A 25793-nucleotide genomic window follows, 5' to 3' on the forward strand; every position below is an offset into this window, starting at 1 on the left:
ACTGTGACTGGTTAGTATCATATACTAATGGTGAAATATTTAAATTTGATATGGAATAAAGACCTAGAGGAAGAGTTTGGTCTAATAGTATGACTTGAGAGGGATCAAATTACTTTTGTTTTAATTATAAAGACTGTGATATTTTTGAATTCTATAGTGTCCAACTGGATGCTGCTGGGACAAGCACTTTACTGCAATGCTTTTTTTGTTTGTTTCTTTGTTTTTTTTTTCTTTTTCTTCATGCTAATAATGTCTGTGGTTTCAAGTTGAGGATGGAGAGGCATTCTCACTCTCAACTCAACATGTTTGCATTTAACAGTGGGCTTCTCAAAATAGACCATTAGCATGAAGAGATAGGGATCAAACAAACAGTTATTAGCATGCGTCTTGTCTGGGGTTTATCAGTCTACTAAGCAAGGGCTATTTGATCTGTATTTTGCTTGTGATAAAGAAATGAGTTTTAAGCCTTTAATAGTTAGAAACAACAAAATAGGACATGGAAAATGCTTAATATGGACCACGTCTAAGTGCCACAGAGACTTCAATATGGTGACATTACCATACTACAATCTATCTTTTTCCACTGTTAAAACAACTCTCTTTTCATAGAATATGTGTGCATAAATATTTCTTATATCTGGTCTATGTCTCTACAGACTTATTTTTTTCATTTATTTTTATCATTTCAATGTGACATTTCTGTTGCTGAGTCTGTTTGGATAAACAACACTCCACTTTGTAACACATACATAAATGCAAGATCAATTTATACACACCCATTCATAAAGTTGCAAAGAAATATGAAAAATAATGGCAGCGAATGAAACAGAAAATATGATGCTTTCTCTTGGTTTTGGTTGCTGACTATACACATAGGAAAAATATCAGTAAAACCCAGTCACCATATTGATCAAAAAATGGCAAGGATATTTTATAGCCTTGTCAGATCATTGGAATTTACGGCATGCTTTGCTTCATATGTGAGAGATGTGCAGCAGAGACCAAACATGCACTTAGCAGGTTGTAATAAGAGCTAGCTCTGCACATCTCGGGGGTTAACCACAAACTAAGATCCAGAAGATGACTTCCCAGAAGCACATACATGGGAAGTCTTCATGCATACCATCGGCAAACCATGCAGGCGAGCCAGTTAACCTATTCGCTACGCTTTCGGCTGAGCTATATTTCCAAGAAACGTCCACCTGCAGAATGAATTTAAAGAATTATCTGTGTCTACGGAAATGCAGTTTAGACCAAGCTTCAAGGGAAATACTTTCAGGGAATGGATGTCTGACTGTGGAGAAGAAAACAGTGATGCAGAAAAATGTTATTGTTTCATGTAAATACAAATGAGACACTAGCAAAGAAAGGGGAGGAAAAATAGGCAGCTGGAGGACAGAATTTTACCTGAAAATGGCCATTCAGAGTAGTCACAAATTATATTATGGGTTTAATAGAGTGAAATTGATCCCCAGATATATCACTTTAAAAACTGGCTTTACAAAATAAAACTTGGCAAAATAAGGGCCTCCTACTTTGCCCTATTTTATTTTTAATTATGGCTTTCATACCTGTCATTTTTCTTTACTAGAGACAGAAGCCAGGGCTAAATCAAAAACTTAGTTCCAGCTATGTTTATGAGTGCTAGAAATTCCTGCAGCCTATAAAAAGTTGCAAAGCAAATGTGTGTGGTGTTCAGGCTGCAAAGCCAAGAAAACACCAGAATGTGCTGCAACTCTCCATAGTTATAAAAAGTAATAATAAAATTATTTTTTATATGCAGAATGAATGCATGCATCCAAAACAGGTGTGAACAGCAACCTTCTCAAGCTGCCAGTTCCAGTCTTATAATGAGGTAAAAACTAACTAAAAGGTCATCAGCTTTAAGAAAAGTGGTGAAGTAAAACACAAATAAAGCTTTAAAAATTCGAATGGAAACTTTAAAGATTTATTGTAAAGTTTTAAGCAATTCTGGGTATGTGAGGGACTTATTTAGCTTATATTGAATGAGAGTCTGGTCCAAAGTTCATGAAATCCTTTTAACAAATCCTATAGCTTCCAGTCAACTTTGGATCATGTCTTTTGAACGTATGAAGCACAGCAGACTGTCCTATGAATACAATAATATCTAAGCCTGGTCAGTATGTTACTTTCCAGACAAATGGCCTGTAAATTAGCATTCATATTTATCCTTTTTTTTTCTTAGTCTCTCTAAAGAAAGATAAAATCTGACACTAAAATGCATTTAGGCGGCTTTTGAATTAAAAAGGAAAAAAAAAGGAAAAATCAACCAAAGCACATTAATATGTCCTGCGACTCTTCCAAAAGTCAAATGAATTCTGTCAAGGTGTCTTTTTTGGATTTTTTTTTCCTATGTGTATATTAGAAATCTGAATTGATTACTGATTTATTTGTACTTACAAGTAAATGCTGGATTCATTGCCCCCGATGTCAGGTGACTGGAGTTTCTGCACAAGTATCACAATTATGCCAATAAAAAGCACAAAGTTTATCTAGGGGAAAAAACAAAGGAAAAATAATGATAATGCTATATATTTTTTAAAGTATGAGAAGACATTCACAGCAACTTCATGGTTCTATTGCCTTATTCTTCTCCAGACTTCACTCTAAGAGCTCTATAGGGTCAGGAGTAATGGAATAACTTTACAAAGAGTATATTGCCCCCTTTCCAGGCAAAAATATCTCCCTTACACAAGCCAAACTACGGAAAAGTGTGTCTAGTTGTAAGATAAAACAAACATAAATCAAAAAGTTTCAACATTTGTCTTTGCCAACCATATAAAAGAAGAAAGACCCCTGCACTTCGAAACCATGCAGCAAAGATCTCAATACTAAGAGGTAGTGAGAATCTTTAATTCTCTGAACTAAGGCATCTCACAGCTTAACAACAGCCATTAGTAGTTGCTTCAGCTACAATTTAGTGTCTCACCTTGGCTGAAAACCCCAAGTTGTGCTACTTTCCCTTTGTTTGCCTGAATCTGTCCCCAAATGACATGACCTCTAACGTTTTGTTTTTAAGATCTTCTACGTATCTTCATGTTTTATCTCATTCTGGGCATCTCCTTCTTTATAACATCATCTCATTACAGGTACAGTTTTAAAGTGTTAAAGAGTAGAAGCAATTTATTTTGATATTTTGGCTTCAGATTTGGCTGTCACTGACTTCACAGTTTCTTAAGCCTAGAAGAAAATGCCATGAAATTTAAGTTGGTCCCTTACAAAACACAGAAATGCAACCTTTTAATCCTGTAAGGAGACCAATAAACTAAAGCATCTCTATCAGAGTCAGCATCTCTATCAGAAGAATTTTCAATCTGGGTCTGAGGACTAAAAATGGACGGAGAAGCCCATGATTCCCTTACTAGATTGTTTGATGCCTGTGAAGTGAAGGTAACTGTTCTTTAAAGAGATACCCAAGTCCTTAAGAGGAGAAGCGGCACATCTGATGAAGACTCCTACATGTATATACCTATCTGTCATCTGGATGTCCAATTCTCCCAATGGAAACCTGGCCAATATGGTTACTAGAGAGAAATTCAGTGTGCCTAAAAGTAGACCTCTATACGTAGTAATACAAATAACTTTTTAGATTGGCACTAACCGTTTTGACTAAGGGATGAATTTGATTTCCTAAGGGGAGGAATCCAATACCATTTGAAATTCTCACATTCTTTTGGGGCAGCAGCTTAAGGCCAAGCAGGGTATCTTAGATCATGTCAGTTGTCCATACATAGGTATCAAGAGTCATTTGAGTCAAACCTAAGGCTTCTATCAACTGAATAGATTATTAGATACTTAGATACTTGCTGACAGTTGGACACCTTCTACTGTGTAAACAATACTGTTATAAATCTAATATAAATTAAAATAAATTTAGCCGCAAAATGAATTCCATCTTAAAGATGAAATTCAGCTTCCTAGACAATGACATCCAGTGTCATTTTAGATGCCCTAAGGTACCCCGTTTGGCCTTCAACTGCCATCCCAAAGGACTCCCATATATCTCATGTGAAATCTGCCAACCCAAAGTTGACATCCTGGATGACCTGGTCTTACTTACGGCATTTGGTGTCTATGTTTAAAACTGAATAACTCCTTGTCTGAGTACTCTATTTGCAGTCAATACAACATCATTTAGCTGGTATCTTAACCTTAATTATAGGAACGCAATTGCCTGGCATTTTGCATGGGAAATAGTAGATATTCAGACAAGATGTCGATTAATGCAGCACGGCTGATGCAGCATAGTTTGTAAAAGCTGAAAGAGCTGTAAAAGCTGAAGAAACTGATCCTACCTTCCCCCCTCAGAATCGTTGAAGATGTGTCTCTGAGTGCTACTTACCATGATCGATCCAACCACAGGACCTTTGATCACCCACCATAAGGCAGTGTTGTCATTCATGTCCCAGCAGCTGCAATTATGAGTGAAAGAATGGGTTGGGGAAAGAGAAGGAAAGAAAAAGATGAAGCTATGACAAGGAAGTTAATAAAATTACCATAGCTGCTGAAGGAGAAGAGAGAGAGTACAAGAGAGACATGGAGCTACTGGAGAGAGTCCAGCTTAGGGCTACGAAGATGATCAGAGGGCTGGAGCACCTGAACTATGAGGAACGGCTGCGAGAGCTGGGCCTCTTCAGCCTGGGGAGGAGAAGACTGAGGGGGGATCTCATCAATGTGTACAAGTACCTGAAGGGAGGGTGCCAAGGGGACGAGGACAAACTCTTTTCAGTTGTCCCATGTGACAGGACAAGAGATAATGGGTAGAAATTGAAGCACAGGAAGTTCCGCCTGACCATGAGGGGGAATTTCTTCCCTGTGACAGTGACGGAGCACTGGAACAGGTTGCCCAGAGAGGTTGTGGAGTCTCCTTCTCTGGAGATCTTCAAGGCCCGTCTGTATGCAATCCTGTCTACCATGCTGTAGGTGACCCTGCTGAGCAGGGAGATTGGACTAGATGATCTCCAGAGGTCCCTTCCAACCTTACCGATTCTGTGATTCTGCAATTCTATGATCTTGTACCTAAACTACTTCATTTGGATTCAAAAGATAGTAACTTCATAGTCTCTCCCTGGTGTACCTTTCTATTACAGCCTTTGCCTGACTCATCTAAAAATGGCAATTTCAGTACTATCTCTGTGTCTTAAGTTGCTAAATAGCTTAGAGATTTTGGAAAATAAACCCTATGCATGTTTTTGTATATTCAGACACTACATTTGAAAATCTGTCTTTTAGGCCAAAATGATCTCAGACTTTTATTTGAGACACTTTAGTTATGAATCTGGCAACCCAAGCATCTCTGTGGAGGAGATAGAAAGACAGGGATGTCTCAGAGGAAAAGAACTGGATATTCCTAAATTTGGTGTCTATCACATGTCCAGGATTAACAAATAGGAATGTAGGTTTCTGTCTCTGACACGAGGACTCCAGTACATATCTAATACACCACCAGGATGGACTAGAAGTTGATTGTGTTTACAATCATTTTACATTTTCTTCCTGTCCTACTTCTTTTCTAGAAAACATGAAATCCCATAAAAATGTCTACTTTGTACCTGAAATTTTGGGAAGGAGGGTTTCCCTCCACCTGGGGCAACAGCCAGAAATCCTAGCAGTGGTTGTCATGGTGCGTTGTTAGGTGCTAAATAACAGTTTGAAGGAACATAAGAGAATAACACTCTACTGATCTTTTGAGACCTTAATGCAACTTTTATGTCATTTAAATGACAATCCGATAGTATTTCATGGAAAAGTGAAAACCCTTTAACTTTTAAAGACAACTATATTCATGTATAATTTCCTCTGCACTTCTAAACACAATTTTTTTTTGGATTCTGGTAAAACAAACAGTAAGTGTATGCATGGTGGCATAAGTGAGAAGAGAGGAAATTTAGAGATGGGAGGTCAAACCCACAAATAATCACCTATTTTTCCTTCTATTTGCAAATCTTAGAAACTAAGTCCCTCTCCTCCCCGCCCAAATCTGTTGGACTGATGGATGACATTTTCAAATGTAAAGTAACTTTTTTTGGAGGCCCAACATGAAATTTTTGAAAGGGAACAAAAGTTCAGAGGCAGGGTACCTCCCTTCTTACCCACTGTCTGGAAATCAGGTATCATCTACAGCTATATGGCACAAAACAAAAGCACCTGAAATCATCAATTATTTTTGAAAATCTTAGTGCACATTTCTAAATCAGATGGCTACTTCTGAAAATTCCCCACCATTTGTAAAACTCAGCTTGTTGACACACATTAATCCTACCCTGAAATTCTTTAGCAAGTTGACCATTCCTGAAAAGAATTTGTGCAAACTTTAATATTAGTTTAGCCATACAAATAGGCACTATTAATCAACACTCTGTTCACGTCAAAATGAGAAATTAAAAGGGGTGGAATCTACCCGCTATAATTTCAGTCATCTATGCTGAAGATATCTACAATGCAGCTAGTAATCCTGGACTCCAATGAGGAGAAATCAGTTCTTGCAGACTTGTTTCCGCTGATTTTAAATGCATACTTTAGGATGAGACAAATCATTCCCTAGAAATGCCTGTTCCTCTTTTCTGACCTATTCCTCTCCTTTTACAGGGTTCCTGCCCAAGAAGCTCAGCTGACAGTTGCAACCTTGTAGATGTCAACAGTGAATCAGGTGAAGCTGCACAAAGGCTTTCTAAAGGACCTCTTTGGTCCGGGCCCTGTGAGGTCTACTGGATGGATGGGGTAGAAGACATAACACTTTCTCCTTAGATAAACATGATTCCTCCTTCTCCAGAGAAAAAAGAAAAATAACCAATGTAAAACAAAGCAGCCTAGAAGATCAGACAACAAACTGTACTATGTAAACAGGGTCCCTAATTTCGTTACCAATGCCTTGCTATGGTGGAGGTCAGGGACACAGGAGGCTTTTTCAGGAGGGGTGAAAGGAAGGAAACCAGTGAGATTGGGGGGGGGGGGGAAGGATGAGATATGTCATCTCCATTTAAAAAAGGCTGGAGTCTGATCTCTGTTACATCTCTGGTGGACATCTGGAACGACTCCATTTAATTCAGTAGCACAGCTCTGCATAAACAGACAGTTGCATTTATCTCCCCAGACCTGTCACTTACAGCAATATGAATCAGGAGCTGAAGTCAAGGAAGCTCTGCCAGCTTTTTAAGGAGCGAGCAAGAAGAGACTCAGACTCAGAGTCTGTATTTTAGTCCATCCCTTTGTGACTGTGGTTTCTCAGTTCTGTAATTTCTGCAATGTTTTCAGCTCATGCTGGCTTCTCCTCCACCCCCAGAACAATGCTCGCTGATTTTTAAAAAGTAACCACTGAGACATTCAGCTAGAATCTGCCTAAATGTGTTGCATGCTAAATAGCTCTTCTAAATGAAAGCAGAGTTTTTTTTTTTTGTTTTTTTTTTCCCCCTTTTTCCTTCTGTGAGATATTCCCCCCACCCGCAAAGCACAAGGACTGTTTGGACTCCTAAGAGAAATTAATGCATTTAGGACCAGTTTTGCAATCATAATAATGACACAACAGGGGTTTCTGGCTTGTTTTGCATGGAAATAAGTGATTTAATTTGTTTTAATGTCAAAATAGAACATTGGGTCAAAGTAATGGAATCCTCTGTGGAGGAACGGTTTTATGTGCATTCCAAAAAGACCATAAAAGAAAGAGGATGAAGAAAACCTAACAGAACCGTGAGCCTTGTACAGATTTTGGCTCCCAAAATCTCTAATATAAAACGAAAGTTAAAATGTGAGCTGAAGCCCCTTGGAAATGTGACTTGGGCACACAATGCTACCTTTCACTCAGATCAAGGTTTTCCAATGACTACTACAGATTTTCCAAGTTTTATTCAAATCTCCTTATTCCCCAGCAATTTTTCTGTGATCTGAGCAATTTCAGACATAATCTCTCATGAGCAAATATTGCTAAGTTTGGTTGATATTCAGGGTCTATTTGCACATTAACTCCTACCAGCTGTCTGCTGTTCTGACATAGTAGTCAATACTGGGACACAGGTGACCATCATGGTAGCAGCCTTTCCTTTAGGTCTTTCAGAAAAGGATACAGGATCTTTGAAGACCTGTAAACTAAACTCCTAATTACCTTTGTAAATCTAAGCTCAGTAACTCCTTATGTGGCTTTCACTCATCTCCTTAGATCTATCTTCAACGATTCCTACAACTGAGCTCATCACTGTCATCTCCCTTCATTGGAGACAAGGACATAAACATAGGTGTGATTCACCTGACAGCTATTTTGGGATGAGTCCGCTATGTAGTGGACTCCACTAAGTTCACTGAGCAGGGAGCTGTGGGCCAGCTGCGTGTTTGCGTTGCAGATGCCTACGGCTGCTTCAACAAGGTCACTGGTGGCATAAGAAGATAAACACTGAACTACGTCTGTTCATGCAGCTGAGCAAGAAAGCACTCTGGACTGAATACTGGGCCTAAGCATATCCGAAATAGCGTCAGGAATGGAATGAAAAATTAATCCCAACCCTGTGCTCTGATCACTAGATTTCTCCGCCATCCTTGCCATCGTGCTTGAACGCTTGTGAAACGGTTTCTCACACGGTGATACGTACCCGGTATCATCAAAGTGAAGCCTCAGCACTGCCCAGACAGTGACACAGATTGTTGGGGTGCCTGCAGAAGATAAGGTGGTGAGATCGTTATCTGTCTAGGTCTACGTACCTGCTCGGCAGTGAGTGCCTCTTTACAACATTAAGGTTTTCTTTCCTGATATCGCTCACACTTCAAACAACGCAATCCTTTAGATTAATTCCCACATCTAGAAACATGTCTCAGTGAGAGGCTGGGTTAATCTTGGTGGGACTGTATAACTAAATTTTGATAGTAGAAAATAACAGTGGTGTTTCAGATCATTATTGCCCAAAGCTTTTGTATTATGTCTTATTGTATTAACAGTAAAATCTGCTCTGTCCAAAATAAAATCAGTGACATCAGCTTCTCTGTCTAGATCTGTTGTGGTTATGTAGTGATTGCAGAGTGGCAGATGTAGAGTTGTAATGGCATTATTGCATTTTTTTGAATTCTTATGTCATTTTGTTTTAAATGATTTGCGTATATTGCATCAAATCTGCTACTGTGTAAACAAGTGATTTTTGCTTTACTTATTGAAAAAAAAATCAGAGAATTGTTTTAAATCAATCACAAGAATGTTTATTTTTTCCTGAAATAAAATAAAATTTTTTAAAAAAGAATATTGGGCACTAGAGTGTTTTAATTTCATTTCAGAGATTTCTTCAACCTTTAAAATATACAAGTAGAATACAGATAAAATCCAAACCAAAAGAATCCACTCAGAAAACTGGATTGGTTTTCCTTTCTCAAAGCACCAGTACAGTGTTCTTTTCTGTAGAAAATTTTGAAAAAAAAATATTGAGGTCTTGTAAGTACCTCAAATTCTGGATAAGTTGAAACTGCATTTTACGACAAATAAAGTCTTTGACTAGAAATCTGTCTCTGTCTAATTCAAGCACCACTGGAAAGATTAAGGTGCCAAAAGCAAACAAAACACAGACCTGGATAACCCCAGCTTGCAGCAGTGAATGAGACTGTCATAAGTTGACAGGCACAATTATGCTTCATACATTTTGCAAGACTGTGTTGATGTCACACTAATTAGTCATTCGCCTGAATCCATTTAAGTGAGTCTCTGTCAAATCTCATCTTCCCACCAGCAGAAATAAAAATATCCCTCTTAGACCTAGACAACTGACGAAGCCCTGCTCCTTTTACAAAAGCACACACAGGTATATTTAAAAGAAAAATGACAGAAAGAAATAAAATGACAGGCTTTTGGGAGAAGTAATTACGCATGTTTAATTTAAATTGAAGTCTGCCACTCTCATACGAGAACACCTAAAAACACCAAGATTTTTGTGCACTCAATAGATGCATAATAATGAAAATAAATATCAGTCGTGGGTCTGACAAGCCCTCTAGCTTGCAGCGATTTCCACTGCAGCAGTTCTGATGCTGATGGTGTTGCAAATATGAAACAAGGGTAGGAAGGCAGAATTGGACAATGTGTCGTGATCTCATTCAAAACACACGTTTCGTATCAGCTCGGAGTTTTGGACCATCTGCTATGTGAATACGCTCACATTGCCTTTTTTACACCAGAGAGAAATATATGACTCTATCACTTTCTTTCTAGCTTCTGAGTAACACTAAAAAACATATAAACCCTAAAGTTGGCAGAAAAGTGCTATTCTTGCTGGCTTTATTTCTGTCGTAAGTAAGGAGCAGGCATTAGGAAAGATCCCAGAAAGCAAGCAACCTGCTTCACGAAATTACCAATGTCTTGTGCATTTAAGAGGGCAAAATTGTCTGGATCAACATAGCCATATGTAATCCTTATTAATTAGTTGACACGGACATGTTCTGCACAGTTCAAAAAACAGATAAACATCCAGCTCCTGAAAAATGCTGAGCTTATGCTTATTGCTGCTTCTACTCAATCGAGGGGCTGCTTTTGCCCTGAATAACTTCAGAACTTGAATGCAAACTCCGGAACAGTTTCTGCTCCTGCAAAGTGCCAATTGCTCTTACCAAGCCTGGGGAACTTCAATACAAATTGAAATACACAGGAACTGAGAAAACTGAGGCCTCCAAAAAAACCCAAACAAACAAAAAGCTTTTGGAGATTCCCTCAGTGCTACTCATGGATACTATTGATGCTGCTCTGAACACGAGGTGATTTCTATAAACCGAATAGCTTGATCTAATTTACAAAAATTTTACAAACCCCAAAATTTTGACGTTGCACTACAGAGTAAGTCTATCCAGGCAGTTCTTTCATTACGGAGACTGAAAAATCCTTTTGTCAGTTGATATACTGCTTTGCAATATTCTCACATTCACATGCATCTATAGTCATGAAATTTGTGCAAACTCAGCTAAAGGAACCCAGTCCTGGCTTGTGTATGGTTTGCAAAGATTTCTGTAATGTTTTCTTTTATATTTTTCACATTATCATATAAGTAACCCACAAATTCTCAATGAAAATGGCCTTACATTGAAGCAACAGTGTGATTATACGACTGTACATGGTTAATACAAGGGGAATAGTTTCCTGGCCTCTGATACATCACAGGCTATTTCTGATTTGCAGTATCTTCTTTCTTCTCTATCCTTTTCTCCCTTTGTAGGGAGTCTTTGCCAGGACCCGAGAAAGAAATCTGGCTGTTGAAGGTTCAGGTTGCAAGAGGATTTGCACTCAAAGGAAAATAATTTAAGGGATATGGATTATCTGTAGGTTTTATGCATGAATATACAGGATTATAAGAAGATATTTCTATTTCCAGATTATTTCAGAAGTAAATTTGTTAGAGTATAAATATTGAGCTTAGGTGTCTTAGAGTGCATTTAAAATGAATGAATTCTTCTGCACCCACCATCTGACCACTGCATAAAACAATAAAACAAAATTTCAGCAAAGTATAGTTTGAATTATCATGTTACAGGCACTGGTTTAGCTCCAGAAGTCAATTGTGAAAAATAATTACACTGATTATCATTGCAGAACTGGACTTTCTGAAACAAATCTTGTTTCCTTCCAGCATAACCAGTTTCCATTTCTACTCAGGTATGATAAGCATACATGTACACTCATTAGATACATTTTCAGTTTAGGTATTAGCTGGAAGAAAGTCACAAATGAAGTCTTAGAAAATGGACTAGACTTAATTTTTTGGATTTGATTAGGCAGAACTTGGCATTAAGAAGACCTCTTATAGAAGAGACTTCTCAGCTGTTGACTACATCTCAGCAAAAGATGCATCGTTCCCCAGATTTCAGTTCAAACCTGCCTAGATAAAGAAACAGTCTGGTCTACAATGGTCCTTCTATACAGAGACTAAAACCATACTTCAAGCTGGTATGTGGAAATATCCAGTAATTAATTCCTCTGCATTGAAACTTTCAGGAGAAAGAGGAAAGTTTCTTGCACAGTGAGATACATTATACGTAAGAAATGTCACATACCCCAGCCAATAATAGTGTACCAGTAGAAATATCTCCTCTCTGGGAAAAAGGTTTCCACCAGTAAAGTGAAAAGGTACAACCCCTCAATGAAAAGCCAGAAGTAGTTGGACATGACACAGTAGTGAAAAAAGACCATCACAGCTTTACATTCCACCTGTAGAGAACCAAGCAAAAACAAAGTCATTTCCACGCTGCTTTGTCAGAGAAAGAAAATGCTTTCAACCTCTCCAAATCCATCAGCGGAGAGGAACACAACTGGGACTTGTATTATACACTTGCAGTAGTAAAGTTTTAAAAGCATGAGAAGAATGTGAGGGGCCACTTAGGAGGCGAAGCTTTAAAGGGCAGGTAGCCAATTTTATCCATGGGAGGTGGTTGACAAGTGCCTGCAGAGAGCTTGAGAACGTCTTGCATTAGTGGGAGTTCACATCGACAGTGGACACTAATTGCTAGATTTAAGCCCTCTTCTAGGAATTAAGTGCAGACAAGAAAATAAGCCTGTTGTTTACTGAGAAACCTAAGGAAGGATTTGAAATGGCAAGATGATTGTGGGAAGCCCTGTGAGGGGGAGCATAAAGGATGCCCCCTCCTGCGTGGGGTTTAGAATTGTACTTCTGTGCAATTTGCAGGAATTGTCACTCAGGAACAGAAAATGAAAGTGAGTGTTAGGTGTAAAGAAAGCAGAGTGATTTACTGTACAGAAGGATAGAAACTTTCATTCATTTACTGCAGGGGAAAGCAGCAGAGCAAAGGAAAAAAAAACAAAAGAAAACAAACCCCCCCAAAAAAACCCACACTCTAAAAGCCTCAGGTGGAAACCACACTCTACTCTGACTCTACAAGAGTAGGACACACTTGTCCTTCCGGTGTTGCATCCCAGGGAGATATCATTAGGTCTCCAAAACTGTCTTTTCAACATGTCACAGCAGAAGCAGCCTATGGCCTGGAAGCTTCTTCCTGAGTCAGTGGGAGGTTGACAATTTTGACTGGTTCCCAGTTGTACTCCATCCTCTGGGACAAATCTACAACCACTATAAACCGTCAGAGTTTATATTGGATGTATATTGCTTCCAGGAAGCTCTACCAGTTTATGCCTGCTGAAGCTCTGGCCAATAAATCCAACTTTAATATGTTTTATTCTTCAGGTGGTTCAAAACAAGGAGGCAAGTGATCTTGTTAGAAGAGAGGTTTGAACAAACTTCAGATCAAACATAGGTTCAGTTTTACTACTGAGGAGAATTAACAGAAAAAAAATGTTTAAATGACCAAAAAAATAAGTCGGACTAAAAAATTAGACAGATGTACTTTTCTTATGAAAGTTACTTGTAGGGAATTTAGCTCATAACTGGATGGATTAAGGAGATCTCAGCTTGGGGACTCACTATAATTCCATCATGATTGCTCCAAGTGAGCTGATTTATCAGATCAAATGCTATCATTAAAAGTGAACTAAATTTGGATTTATGTGCAATATATAGTTAAGTGCATCAATAAAAGAGACTGCTTTCCATGAAACTACGTACTGAAAAGACTTCAGAGACAAACACATAGCTAATGCTGATGATTTTCTGAGGCTAGCAAGGGTAGGTATGACCATTAGGGGAATTTTCTGTGTCTAAATGGTCACCCTTTATACCTGCCCCCCCCTATGCAGGGACAATCTTGACCTTAGATGAAGGAAATTGTGCTCTCATCCAGTCTATAGTTATGTAGACATGTGAAAGGGAGAAACTAGCTAAACAGAGTCAGAAATTGAAACATATTGATTTGTCCTAAAGCACAGACCTGGACACTAATTACATCATCAGACTACGCCATTGGCTGTTTTACTGTGAACTGGGAGGGGAAATTTACCACAAAGTACCTTCTCTAGGCCTTTGATACCCTAGAACTGCTACCTGACTCATTACTTTTGCTATTTCATACTGAAAAGATAAAAGAACTTAGTTCTACTTACAGTAGAGATAAAACAATGGTTGCCATCCTGTTCGGCATAAAGAACCCCGTCTTTAATGAATACGGATATTGCCCGTAGGATGAATGAAACAAAGAGGTTCATGTGGATAAAGTTCCGAGTGCAGTGAAGCTTCCTGGAGGGAAAAGACCAAAGAAGAGGAAAAGAAAGAGAGAGAGATTGAGAGAAAGAGAGAAAGAGAGAGAGAGAGAGAGAAGGAGATTATTCCACAGCCAGAGCTTCCAGCACCCTGGTGCTAAGTATCTGCTAAGTATCTCAACGTCCAAAAGCCAGGTATGTGGATAATTCTGACTCTAAACCTATCCAGTCTGGGGGATTTTCCACAGAAGTGGATCTGGGGGATTTCCCAGCAGAACTGAAAGCAGACAAGGTAGCATAAAATAGCTTGAGCCCACCTGCAGCCTACTGAAGTGTGACTACTGGAGCTGCTGCCTCCTGAGGGAACACCCCCCCCCCCCCCCAGCAAAGGGCTTCTCCCACTTGTTTTGCAGCTGTTGAGGCAAAAACCTAAATGTTTTGAGCCAATGAACTGTGGTCTCTTTCCGCCAGTGAGTGAACAACTCATGGCTCATATCACGACTCACCTGAAACGGCACAGGATAACCATGGCGGTGGTGAGGGAAACAAGGGAAGTGCTGTATCCCACCGTGTACAGAGCCTTCACAGAGAGATAGTAATAATCCTTGGGAGACAAACACTATGTTAAAAGCTTCACCTTCAGTCATATCTTTTTTACCGTGTCAAAGTGCAAGGGGATTCATAAACAGGATTTTTTTCTTGAACAGCCTGGTTGTCTTCTCCTTTGGGTTATATCTCACTGCATATTATCCACACAGGTGGCTGTACGTTTGATGTACCATTGGGTTAAGGTTAGGGTTTTTGTCAAGTTTGTTCATCAGTCACCTAGCAAAGGGTATCTGTAACTTCTGTGATCACTATGCAGTTATCTGCAGTAAAAGGTAGTTGGCTCAGGAATTCCTTAGTCAATAGGGGAAGAAATGGGGGCCAGTCCATGCTTCTGAGGGTTACAAGCTATATCATCAGTAAATATTCATATTCTGGAAATATTCAGTATTGACATAAGAAAGATTAAAACTTTGCTTCTTACATATTTATATAATTTTATATATCTGTTGCATTCTAATCACCATCAAATCAGGACATGATCAGAGACTGGGAAAAAAATAAAAACAGCCTGCTCCCCCCAACACACTCATTAACCTATTTTTAAATATAAAATTAATTCCCACCTGGTTATCAGACTCTGTTTCATTTTCATCAAAGCCGCAAGCATCATAATAATGAGGGAAAGGTTCAGACCAGCCATCTTCAGTGCAATTTCTGCTGATGTCCCCTATATCGAGTGTCAGGTAGAGTTGAAATAAATTTATTGAAGCAAACCACAGGACATACCCTCCCCTCCCCTTGGTATGCCACCAAAGAAAACCTCACTACAAATGTGGCTACAACTTATCTGACTATATATAGAAGGCTTTAATGACATCTTTAATCTTTAATAACATCTTTAATGACCTACTGCTACAGTAGATGCCAATGACTGTCTATTAATGCAGCTGCTCACCAGAAAGCAAAAGGAATCTAATCAATACAGGCAGTGTCTCTAGACCATAAAAAATCTCATTCTCAGGTGGATATCTAAAGAAGAGGCCCTATGTGCCCATGTCTCTCCATTGACTTTGAAGTTTTCTAGCGAATATACCTTTGATGTAGATGCCTACACTTCAGCTGGCTAGAAGGTGAGTCCAGTGCCTAAATATAGGTACATCATGACATCTGAGATGACCTAGACTATCTGTGTCTCAGGCATCTGTATAGAGCAGGCAAGTAAAACACAGGTCTAGCATGATTTTTCTGGAGGAGCAGCTGGAGGCCAGGGAGGATGCTGTAGGATTTTAAAACAGTATTATAGGTCTATACTGAAGCAGCTGCATTGCTCCCCTAAAGTGAGAGGACAATGTATGCCACCCATATATCTTAAAGCCTAGACTCCTCTCTGAGAGTGACTTTGTGAGGAAGGTCCATAGGAAAGGAAAGAAAGAGTGGGAATCTCTGACAGCAAAACATTCATTTACATCTCCAGGTGTCCTGAGTGGCTTCACTTACTTTCTCAGGGAACAAACCTGCTTCAGAGCTTCTCATATGCCTCTACTTCCTATCATTGGTGCCAACTGCAATTTATAACTTTATGCTAAACCAAGGGTTTGTGAGGAACCTCCAAGCTGGAACATAGAAAACCTCTTTCTTTTTTCTTTTCTCTTTTACCCACAACAGACCACTTTTTATTGAAATATTACAGTTTCAGGAGTTTGGGCTGCACCTTGAACAGAATCGATAGAAATTTCAAAGATTTTTTTTCCTGCATTGTGTTGTTTCACATTCTTAGAGCAATTTAGTCAAGTAGCTCATAACAGTTGCAGTGACCTTATTTTTAGAGAATCTGTTTGCCATCCCTGAGACAGAATATATCTATTTAATCACAGCATTCATTTAAGAACATTGCAATACTTTGTAAATTTTGGCAAATGACTTTTGCACATTCATCCCCAGTTTTCTATGGAAAATGATCACTGAATCACAGCTCACAGTCTCCTTAACACCATTTAGTAATTATTGTTAAGCAGGTAGATATAATTTACAGCAATATACTTCCTAGATCACAGTGCTCAATAGTTGATGAATAAATTTTCATGGTATGGCTAAAAGTACCACACTAGGAAATGTGTCACCATAATTAGAGCTGATTAGAAAATAATAGCTAGCAGGAGAAAAAGGTTGGAACTTTCTTTTTAGAAAGGTTAAAATAAAAAGGGGAAACATTCCCAGATTCTATTTCTTACCTATGGGAGACTGGGCTGCACTTTCCAGTAGGTCATAATCACCTATAAAAGTAGAAATTTGGCATGAAATTGTTTTGATTGGGTTTGCTACTAGAACCAGAAAGCCTCTCTGTGGAAGTCACTGAGAAGAATTCAACTGGATTTTATTTGCTTGGATCAGGCCCAATATCAATAAATTCTTGAGTCTCTCTTTTGAGGAAGTAAATGTAGTTTTACTTACGAGTTTAAATCAAGACTGAATCTATAAAGTTAAGCATTCACAATTGCAAACATTTAGCAATTAGCTAAAAAGATATATAATCAAATTAGGACCAACTTTATTATAAAAATATAAAAATAAAACATTATATTTTTATAAATTTACTTTGATGATTAACAAATTCCATAACTATTCAAGTATGAACACTTACCACAGAATTCAGGAATTCAGGAAAACTGGGTTCCATTCATCAATAACAAGTAATAACTAATTGGTTTTAGCAAGATAGTTTAATTTTGTGTTTCTAAGTCAAATCAAACTGATTTTAAGAAACATAAAAGTTTTTTTTGTCAGAATGCTAGCATGAGAACTACATATTTTGTTTATCACAACAGCTAGTAAATAAACTAACATTTTAATGATCTCAGATTATAATGTACACTGCAGACAATTTTTGAGGACAGAGATATATAGAAGGAGCTGGTCAGTAGAACTCATTCTTACCTGCATGAGTTTGTCCCAAGTTATCTACTTCCCAACCTGAAATCAAAAGAATAAAAATAATTAATTTGATCCAGGTAATAGTTTGCTTTCCACAAGAGAAATAAATGTACCAAAGCCCAGAGAATAACTGCAAGAAAATTCTATTTAAATTATTTTTTCAGGTTAGATAATACACATTTCTGAAAGTGGAAATGATGAAGCGGTCCACTGTACTATATTATTTGGCCTCTGGTTATTGTGGAAGGTTGCTGAATCCTAGGAAAGACGTGAGAAACACAGGTGGGATTTTTCTTTTCTGATTTTTTTATGGAGTGGGAGATTATGATATGGCACTCAAAATGCATGCCGATTCACGTCTTAGAAATATATTCATTACAATGAGAAATCGCAAAGGTTCAGATGTGCATTAAAAATTGAATTACTTTTTTTTTTTTTTTTTTTTTGCCCTACTGAATATCCTGCTTGCAGAATAAAAAACCTGGGGGATGCATAAGAGAGAAACCTTAAGCCACTGAGTGGTGCTGCTGCATCATATACAGGGAAGCACGGAGAAGCTGAACAAGGCTGTGCTAGTTCTGCTAATGTCTACTGAATAAATACAACCAAAAAAGAAGTGTTGCTAATATCTTAGCTGCTGCTAATAGGTTAAATATTTACATTAGCTTAGCTCTGTATCCTCTGGAATAACCACAGGACTTCAGGTTTTGTTTGTTTGTTTAACCCTGAACATACATCACCTCCTAACTAGGGATTAGGAAAGTTATACATGAATTTGTATATGATTTTTTAATTATTTATTAACAAGTTAACTTCTACAAAAATATTATTTTGATACGACAGGGAAGGGGAAGGGCAACATCTAAGAAAACAAAATAATGAAGAGTAGGTTTTCGGTAAAACTTTAAATGCATTTTGTGTTTTGTTCTTTTTCAAAATCCTTACCATTAAGTAATGTTAAATTCAATCCTTTGCCCCCAACACACACTTAAAATAAATCAAATGTGCCTTCTGCTCTTCTAAACTTGAAATCGAAAGATTTAGCGTGAAGATGATGGTGGAGTCTAGAAAACCAGGAACACTAAGGTGAAACCTTTGTTCAACCCCCTTCAATCCTTTTTAGCATCCTCCCCTCCAGGTGGGCTGTACTGTGCTGTTGGAATGGGTGTCTTCAACATCAGACCTGCAGTGGGTTGAAACCCATTAATGACTTTGCAGGACTAATTGGAAAGTCACGGTCTGAACACCTGTGGTCTCCTGGCTCCTCCGCACGACTCCAGCCACTTTCCAGATTTCACCCGGGAGATTTCTTGTTTTCAAATATTGGATTGGTTTGCTAACATAGAAGACATGATGGCAATCCTCTAGCCAACGCTTTCTGCAAAAGGTCTTTGCACTTGCTGCATCAGTCTGAAGAACCAGGCAGAGCAGCAGCGCTAAGACTGTGCTCCAGATTCCTGCGAGAACAGCAGGAGCGGCTCTGCCGAGTGCTCTGGGCAGACACGAGCGCCTCCTGAGACCACCACGAAGAGGGTCTACCAAACACCATCCTGCTCATCCCACCTGGCTTTAGCAGCATACATCTACAGCTGAGCTAGCCGCTGTCGACTGCATTTTTGTTAACCATTTCTGCTGGTGTCATTCCCTTGCTGTTTTTCCTATCACTTAAAGCTACACTGAGAAGATGTTCATGGAGTAGGATGGATAGCTGTGGATGCCTATACTGCGAACATCTGAAATCAGGATACCAAAATTAGGACATTTTGTGGGAGTTTTGACTATTTGTGCTTTGTAAGGCACAAAATCAAAGAACAAGCCAATGTTCCACGATCCCTGTCTTTCAGAAAGTCCATAGCATCCAGTCCTTTAGACCAATAACTTGTTAAGAAACTGGTTCCTTATGTAAAATTTAGATTTAGCTATTTTTTTCCCATAGATGTTTTTTCTCCTAGAAAAGAAGAAAGAAAAATACCACTGTTTGAGGCTAAATACTGGCTGCAGATGGTTATAGCTGTGTTAGAAAATTAGTTGGTTTGAATTACATGATATCTGTAATAATATTATATAATTATAATAATATTAATGTAGTTTTGTGCAAGAGATTTTTAATTTCATTTTATATTGATTTCCATACTTTTATAAAATATTTATATTTATTTTTATATACAGCTAAATAAGTATTGCATTTTACTGTGTTTAGACCTTATAAAAAGAATCACATTTTCAACAACATTAATTTTGTGAATGCTGTAAGACCAAACTTCTATTTTATTAATACACATTTTATATAACATACATTTATAGCTGAGACTTTGTTCATGTATTAGGAGAAGTCCTGCAGAACCTTTTATTACACAGGCTTTTAGATTTGATCCATCAACCGAATTTTCATTAATAAGTTAAGCCACTGGAAAGTCAATTAGATTTATGCTGAACATTATGCTCTGAATTACAGCTAAAAGTCAAAGTCCATCTAATGAGTGTGAGGATAAATTTGTTTATTTATTTATTTATACATACACACACACACACGTGTGTGTGTGTATGTGTATATATATATATAGACAGTGTGAGGGAATGTACAGCCACCATCCGGCTGTAAATTCCTGAGCGCTGCAGCTGCCCCACTTACTGATGCCATATGTTTATGCATCCCAAACCAAAATATGGTTTTAAGGATGTTTATACAATAGAAAACTATGCCAATGGGCATGTTTACTCATGTCCGAGAATATGATGAAGTTCAGCTAGGTTATTTCTCTGTTTAATATTTAATATATAGACCTTTATAGAGACAAGGTCTTAGTTTGTGTTTGAGCCAGGAAGTTTGGAGCTAGGAAGTCTAGCTGTCTCATTTTTCAGCATATTGCCCTTAAATTGTTTTCTACAATAAAAAGTAGTTATTTATACGAGTTCCCCCATATCAATTCAACAGCACACCCTGGAACAGGAGTCAAATTCTCAGTATCCTTTCTAAAAGCACTTTTTTAAAAAAGAAGAGTAGGATTTTAATTCACGGGTTGCATTCATGTCTTTTACACCAACATCTGTGCTCCTCGCACGCACAGCAGCACTTAACAAACGTGCTGTTATAACAGCAATAACAGCACAGCCCAAACTATAGAAAAGCGGAGCCAGCAGCAGCTGTTAAACAATGTCATCATTTTTTAAATCAATAATTGCCTGCAATAGTCAATAAGCTCTGGAGGCAGCTAATGCCTTGACACAAGATGGTTTGTCCAGTATATTGACAGACTGTAATATCCACTATTTGACCAGGCTGAGTAGGTAAACGTCACTCTTTCAGAAGTAAAGCAAATCTTCCATTAGAGCTATAACTGTCATTATTAATTAGATGCTATTTGCAGTACTACTTAAAGGCCCAGAATAAGATCCACCAGAATGCTGAACTGCCAGTTTAGAAAAAAACAAACGGAAAAAATCAAATGTTAAGAAGTATTGCTCATTTGTATTCTAGATGAAAAGGTTCGAGAAAACATAACAAAAATGAGAGGACTTGTGAAGGGCTACGCAGAGAGTTAGTGGCAGAGACTGAGATCATTTATGCCTTTTCTTTGCCCATTTGTTACACTTCCTTGTTTTTTAATTGCTGAGCCCTAGAAAATGCAACTATTTTCTCATTATCCGCCATTGGATGAGAAATTTAATGCAAGCAGTTGTTGCTTCTGCTTTAAAGTGAGCAGGACTGGCAAAGCGAGAGCCAGGAAACAGTCTGTGTCTGCTGAGCCTCGGAGCTTGGTGCAGCCTTTTAGATCGTCTCCTACGTGCCAGCTCTGCGCTGGCTGCTTTCGGTGTCAGCTGGCATGGCAACTGATTTATCTCCCACAGATTTGTTTATTTGAGCACGACTCGCGTTTAACCCTTTGGTTCCAACATTTGTGCCATATTAGCGGCCGGAGGAATGAAAAGGCTTCAGAAACTATTCCGACCTAAAATGACTTGCTCACACTTCTCCCTTATTCCTGTTGTCCCCTTCTCGGTATTTTTGGTTGGAGGTCCACAAAGGTAATCCTTCAAAAGGTTGGATTTTGACAGCATTGAGATCAATGTGCAAAGCTCTGCCTGACTCCACTGCAGGTAGATTCAGTCCCTTCAGAAAGGTGGAGATTAGGGTAGAGACAGAGTATGTAAAATATTTCCTACAATCACCTACTACTGTGCTGCCCAGAGATGTGGATGGTGAGGTGGTTGTGTAGGAATCCTACCTTTCCCTGTTTTCTGTAGCACTGTTTAGAAAACTAACATTTAACTGATAAATATCTATTCAATAGCCCCGCCAGCTCTCCTGCTCGACTCTGCAGCAAACACCCCACAGCGCCATTTCGCTCCCGTTCTCGTTGCTGCATGCTGCTCGTATGCACCAGGCAATCTGTTCAGCCGGCTGGTAGAGCAGAGCTGCAGTCGGCAACAGTAGCCTTCTTCGACAGCAGCTTTTCTGGGGCTTCCTGAGCTCCCCGTGCTGCTGAAGCTCATGCATTCTGCCTGCTGCCTCTAATGCCCTCCATCCGTTCGTGTATATGGACGCTGTTCCTTCACTTTATCTCTCTCATTTTTCATGGAAAAGTGATCCCAATCCAGCTGCTAGATCTTTACAGGCTCGTTAATCCATCTGCAGAAAATGTCAGCCAGGCAAGGTCATACAGCATGTGGACTTAAAGGATCCCACACCCTTCCCCTGTGCTAAGAACTTCTTTCAAGTATGTCCAGGATTGTTGGTCTCCCTGGTCTCGTGCTCCATACACAACGCTTTACATATTGAGTCATGAGCATGAGTTTACTGTATGTTGCCATTTACATGGTCAAAGGGGTTTGTAGACATAGTGCTCACACTGCAGTAGTGTAAAATAAAGTGATATCGTTCACTATGCTTTACAAACAGGGAAACTGAGGCAGGGGAAACTTGAGCATCAGAATAGGAAGCATGACTTATATTTAGGTGTTTGCATAAGAACTGGTGCCTAAGCATATCTGTAGATCTGATCCAGTGGGACAGATTCATCCCTTAGCTCCTAGAAGATAAACATCATGTTAATCTGGTCTTTAGTCTCCTTCTGTAAAGAGCAAAGAGATGAGAACTTCGAGAGGGTGATGTGTTTTAGACATCTGCTGTGGGATGACATGAACTGCTTTCTGCAAGTGCTTTGCTACCCAGCAGCTTGTGCAAAACACTGCAGTAGAGAGAGTGATGGAGTTGATGTGAAACCCTTATTTCCTATGTCCTGCAAGTAATTCAGGGCACGTGGCTGCATGACAAAAGTGGCATGATGACCAGTGAAAAATTCCTGGAGATCATGGGAGAATATTAGTGAGGTCCCACAGGGAGAACATAAAGGCTGTAGTGCCTAGGACTGGGGGAGGCAGGACTGATGTAATGATATGATCAATAACGTGTAAGGGAGCTTTATGCCTCTCTTCTTTCTTCCTCTTCCTTATCAAAGGCAGGGAAACTATCAGTGGACTAAGGTCACCATAGCAACTGCTAGGCATCATTTAAACATTATTTGTATCCTTCCTATGAAGCCGGCTGTCACAGGAACATCCATCAAAGTGCAGGATAAACGCCAGTACAGACCAAGCGTCTCCTAGCTCAGACAAGGGAGTGGGGAGGGTCATACTTCAGATTGAAAAAAATAAATAAAAAAGAATAAAGAAAACCAGAAATCCTGTCCAAAACAGGTTATTGGTTGTGAAGTCCCGAAGTCCCACAGCCAATAGCTTATTAGCACATTTACCTGAAGGTAAGTGTGAGTGTATGCCTGCCACTGTGCCATCAGCTGAAATCCCTTTTTCAGTTATTTGAGTAAGAGAAGAAATGAGAATAAAGGCAGCTGGTAAAGGCCGAAGCCCCTGGAAACTTCCCAGAGGGGCACCATTTTTGAATTCTCCAAGGCCAAGTTATTTTTTAAAACACATTGCCAAGGGCTATGTTACAGCTTTCCCCCAGCCACTGCAGGATGTCCTCTCATACCAGAGCACTACTGCTGCTTGTTATCAATCTGTATGTTTGATATCAAACAAACCACAGAAATCTTATGTTTCCATAGTGCAGTGAGAAAGGCCAAAAATGTCCTTTTCCTCTAAAAAGTATCTATGAAGTCTCAAGCAGTTGATTGGAAATGTAGATAGAGTTCCTAGTCTTTGATGGCAATATTTTTCACCGATTTTCCTCTGCAATGCAGATAGACTTTGCGATGCTGTGGCAGGAGAAGTATGCTGAATTTAAACTTGTCCTGCTTGCTTTGGAAAAGCTGAGGCAATTCCCTGGATTTACTGTCTGTGAAAAGGCTAGGGATGAAAATCAGCAGGAAGGGACTCACTATTTAGTAAGCACAGTTATTGAATCTCAAATCCTTGCTGATGGCCAAGACTTGATTTTTGCAGTCTCTCTACTTGGTAGGTCCCTAGCAAACCTCTTGTGTTGGGATCCTTTCTGGGACTTGCTGAAAACTAAGCAGCAACAACATTCAATCTGTTGATGGCTTTGAAAGCTATCCAAAGCCTTTAGCTGGTTTAAAAAAGGAGCAGCTACCCTTGTAGTGGACTTTTCTTCTGAATGCTATGTAGGACCTTATAAGAAGCAAAGGATGAAACTGCAGTAAGCATTGTCCAGGATGCTCCAAAAGCTAATTAAGCTTTGATGACTCATTATTCCCATAATGGGAACTCCATGAGGTTGGCCACATCTGTTTCTCAGGAAAAGCTTCTTGCTTCCAGTGTTTTTCTTCCTCCTCAGTTTTTCTTGCAGGAAGCTGAAATACCCACCAGGGGTGAGATATATTTGAACAGAAAATCTAGACCTTTGCGTTGATCTTTTGCCTTGCCTATTTGACAGGCAAACACAATTTCCAATTTCATGCTGCTGCAACGCTGACCTTAATTTTAGCTAGTAGCAAGGAAAGCCTGCATCTTCTACTTCAGTAGAAAATAAGTGCACAATCTTCCAGATGCATTTTATTGCTTAGAAAGTCTCTGATCTTTAACCGTCATCTTTTCTTTTTCTCTATATCAAAAATATCAATAAATAAGCCAAATTAAGAGAAATTCTAACTTGGAGATATTCTAAAATGCTTTTGCCTTGGGAAGACAAAGAATCTTAATGTCTCTTCATTCAATCTGAGAGTTTTGTACCATTTTCACAGTGGCATGTAGTCAGCATTTGAAGACTTTCCCAGGACTATTTCCCCATAAGCGACACAGAAGGGCATTCCACATGCATACATATAATACAGCTTACCCTCTCATTAACCCCTCTCTTGTCATCTTATTTAGTTTGATCAGGAATAATATCCAAACTCAGAAGGGAGAGAAAAGCCATGGATGGCTTCTCAAATCCAATTAACCCTGAATTCATGAATCCCGTCGTCCACCAGTGATCTCTCTAATGCAGAATATATGAGGCTTGGTGTTCTTGCAACAAAGTGCTCAAGTGTTTCCTAGTGGTTTAAATGGGATCAGTAATAGAGTATTTCCAGTTTCTTGTTCTTTGGAACAACAAAACTTGGTGGATAAGCACAGAAGTCATACACAGACTGCCAGAACAGCAGCAAGGCAAACCCTCAAAAATTTTGGTTTTAAAAATGTGGCAACGGGACATCATTCCCTCTTAAACTTTATAAAACCTGGATGCATTCTTTATTCCACTGAATTTTAATTAGGCATCTCAGGCCTGGTATGAACACAGGATGCTTATGTGTTCAGTAAAAACTATACACTTTCTCTATTTCACCATTTAACTCTATCAAACCATTCTCTGTACTTACACTCTTCTGAATACAGCAGGTAGTCTCCTAGACTGAGCACTGCATAAACGTGCTGAATAGCTGGAAGATTCAGCGAGAGCTAATCATATTCACTGTTTGGATTTGTGAATAAAGGCACTTTCTCAATGTGGAGCATATGGCAATGCTCAGAAACTGCCTACTATCATTTATATTAGTTTTTACAGCAAATCAAGGGCCAAAGAATATGCTCATTTCTGATCTGGCTATTGGCATTTCCTTCAATGGCCCATTTGAGTAATCTGGCTTTATAGGTTTTATCACGCCAGAATATCTCAGCTGCGCAGGACAAAGAAAGACGAGCACAGTCTCGGCATCTGCAGATTTCCTCTCCCAGGCAGTATCATCACTGCCTGAAAAAAAAAAAAGGGGGGGGGGAAATAACAAAACAAATTAAATTTTCCATCTGGGATTGCAGCTCGCTGTGTTGGGGC

The 25793-nt window shown here is 39.0% G+C and overlaps 1 protein-coding gene across 7 annotated transcripts in view; it reads right to left on the minus strand.

Moving 5' to 3' along the window:
* ADCYAP1R1 (ADCYAP receptor type I) overlaps positions 1–25793 on the minus strand; it is a 130592-nt gene that overhangs the window by 22616 nt on the left and 82183 nt on the right. For 6 of the 7 annotated variants that reach the window (XM_062568748.1, XM_062568747.1, XM_062568746.1 and 3 more), the window contains 9 exons: positions 17564–17599; positions 16861–16902; positions 15253–15356; positions 14587–14684; positions 13985–14117; positions 12028–12181; positions 8601–8661; positions 4364–4433; positions 2422–2513 (listed from right to left, as the gene is read on the minus strand). In XM_062568748.1, the coding sequence (XP_062424732.1) occupies positions 2422–2513; positions 4364–4433; positions 8601–8661; positions 12028–12181; positions 13985–14117; positions 14587–14684; positions 15253–15356; positions 16861–16902; positions 17564–17599 (790 nt within the window). The remainder of the gene's footprint in view (positions 1–2421; positions 2514–4363; positions 4434–8600; positions 8662–12027; positions 12182–13984; positions 14118–14586; positions 14685–15252; positions 15357–16860; positions 16903–17563; positions 17600–25793) is intronic. The other variant, XM_062568749.1, reaches the window with a different exon arrangement.

This window comes from Rhea pennata, chromosome 2, assembly GCF_028389875.1.
Source record: "Rhea pennata isolate bPtePen1 chromosome 2, bPtePen1.pri, whole genome shotgun sequence".
NCBI lineage: Eukaryota > Metazoa > Chordata > Aves > Rheiformes > Rheidae > Rhea > Rhea pennata.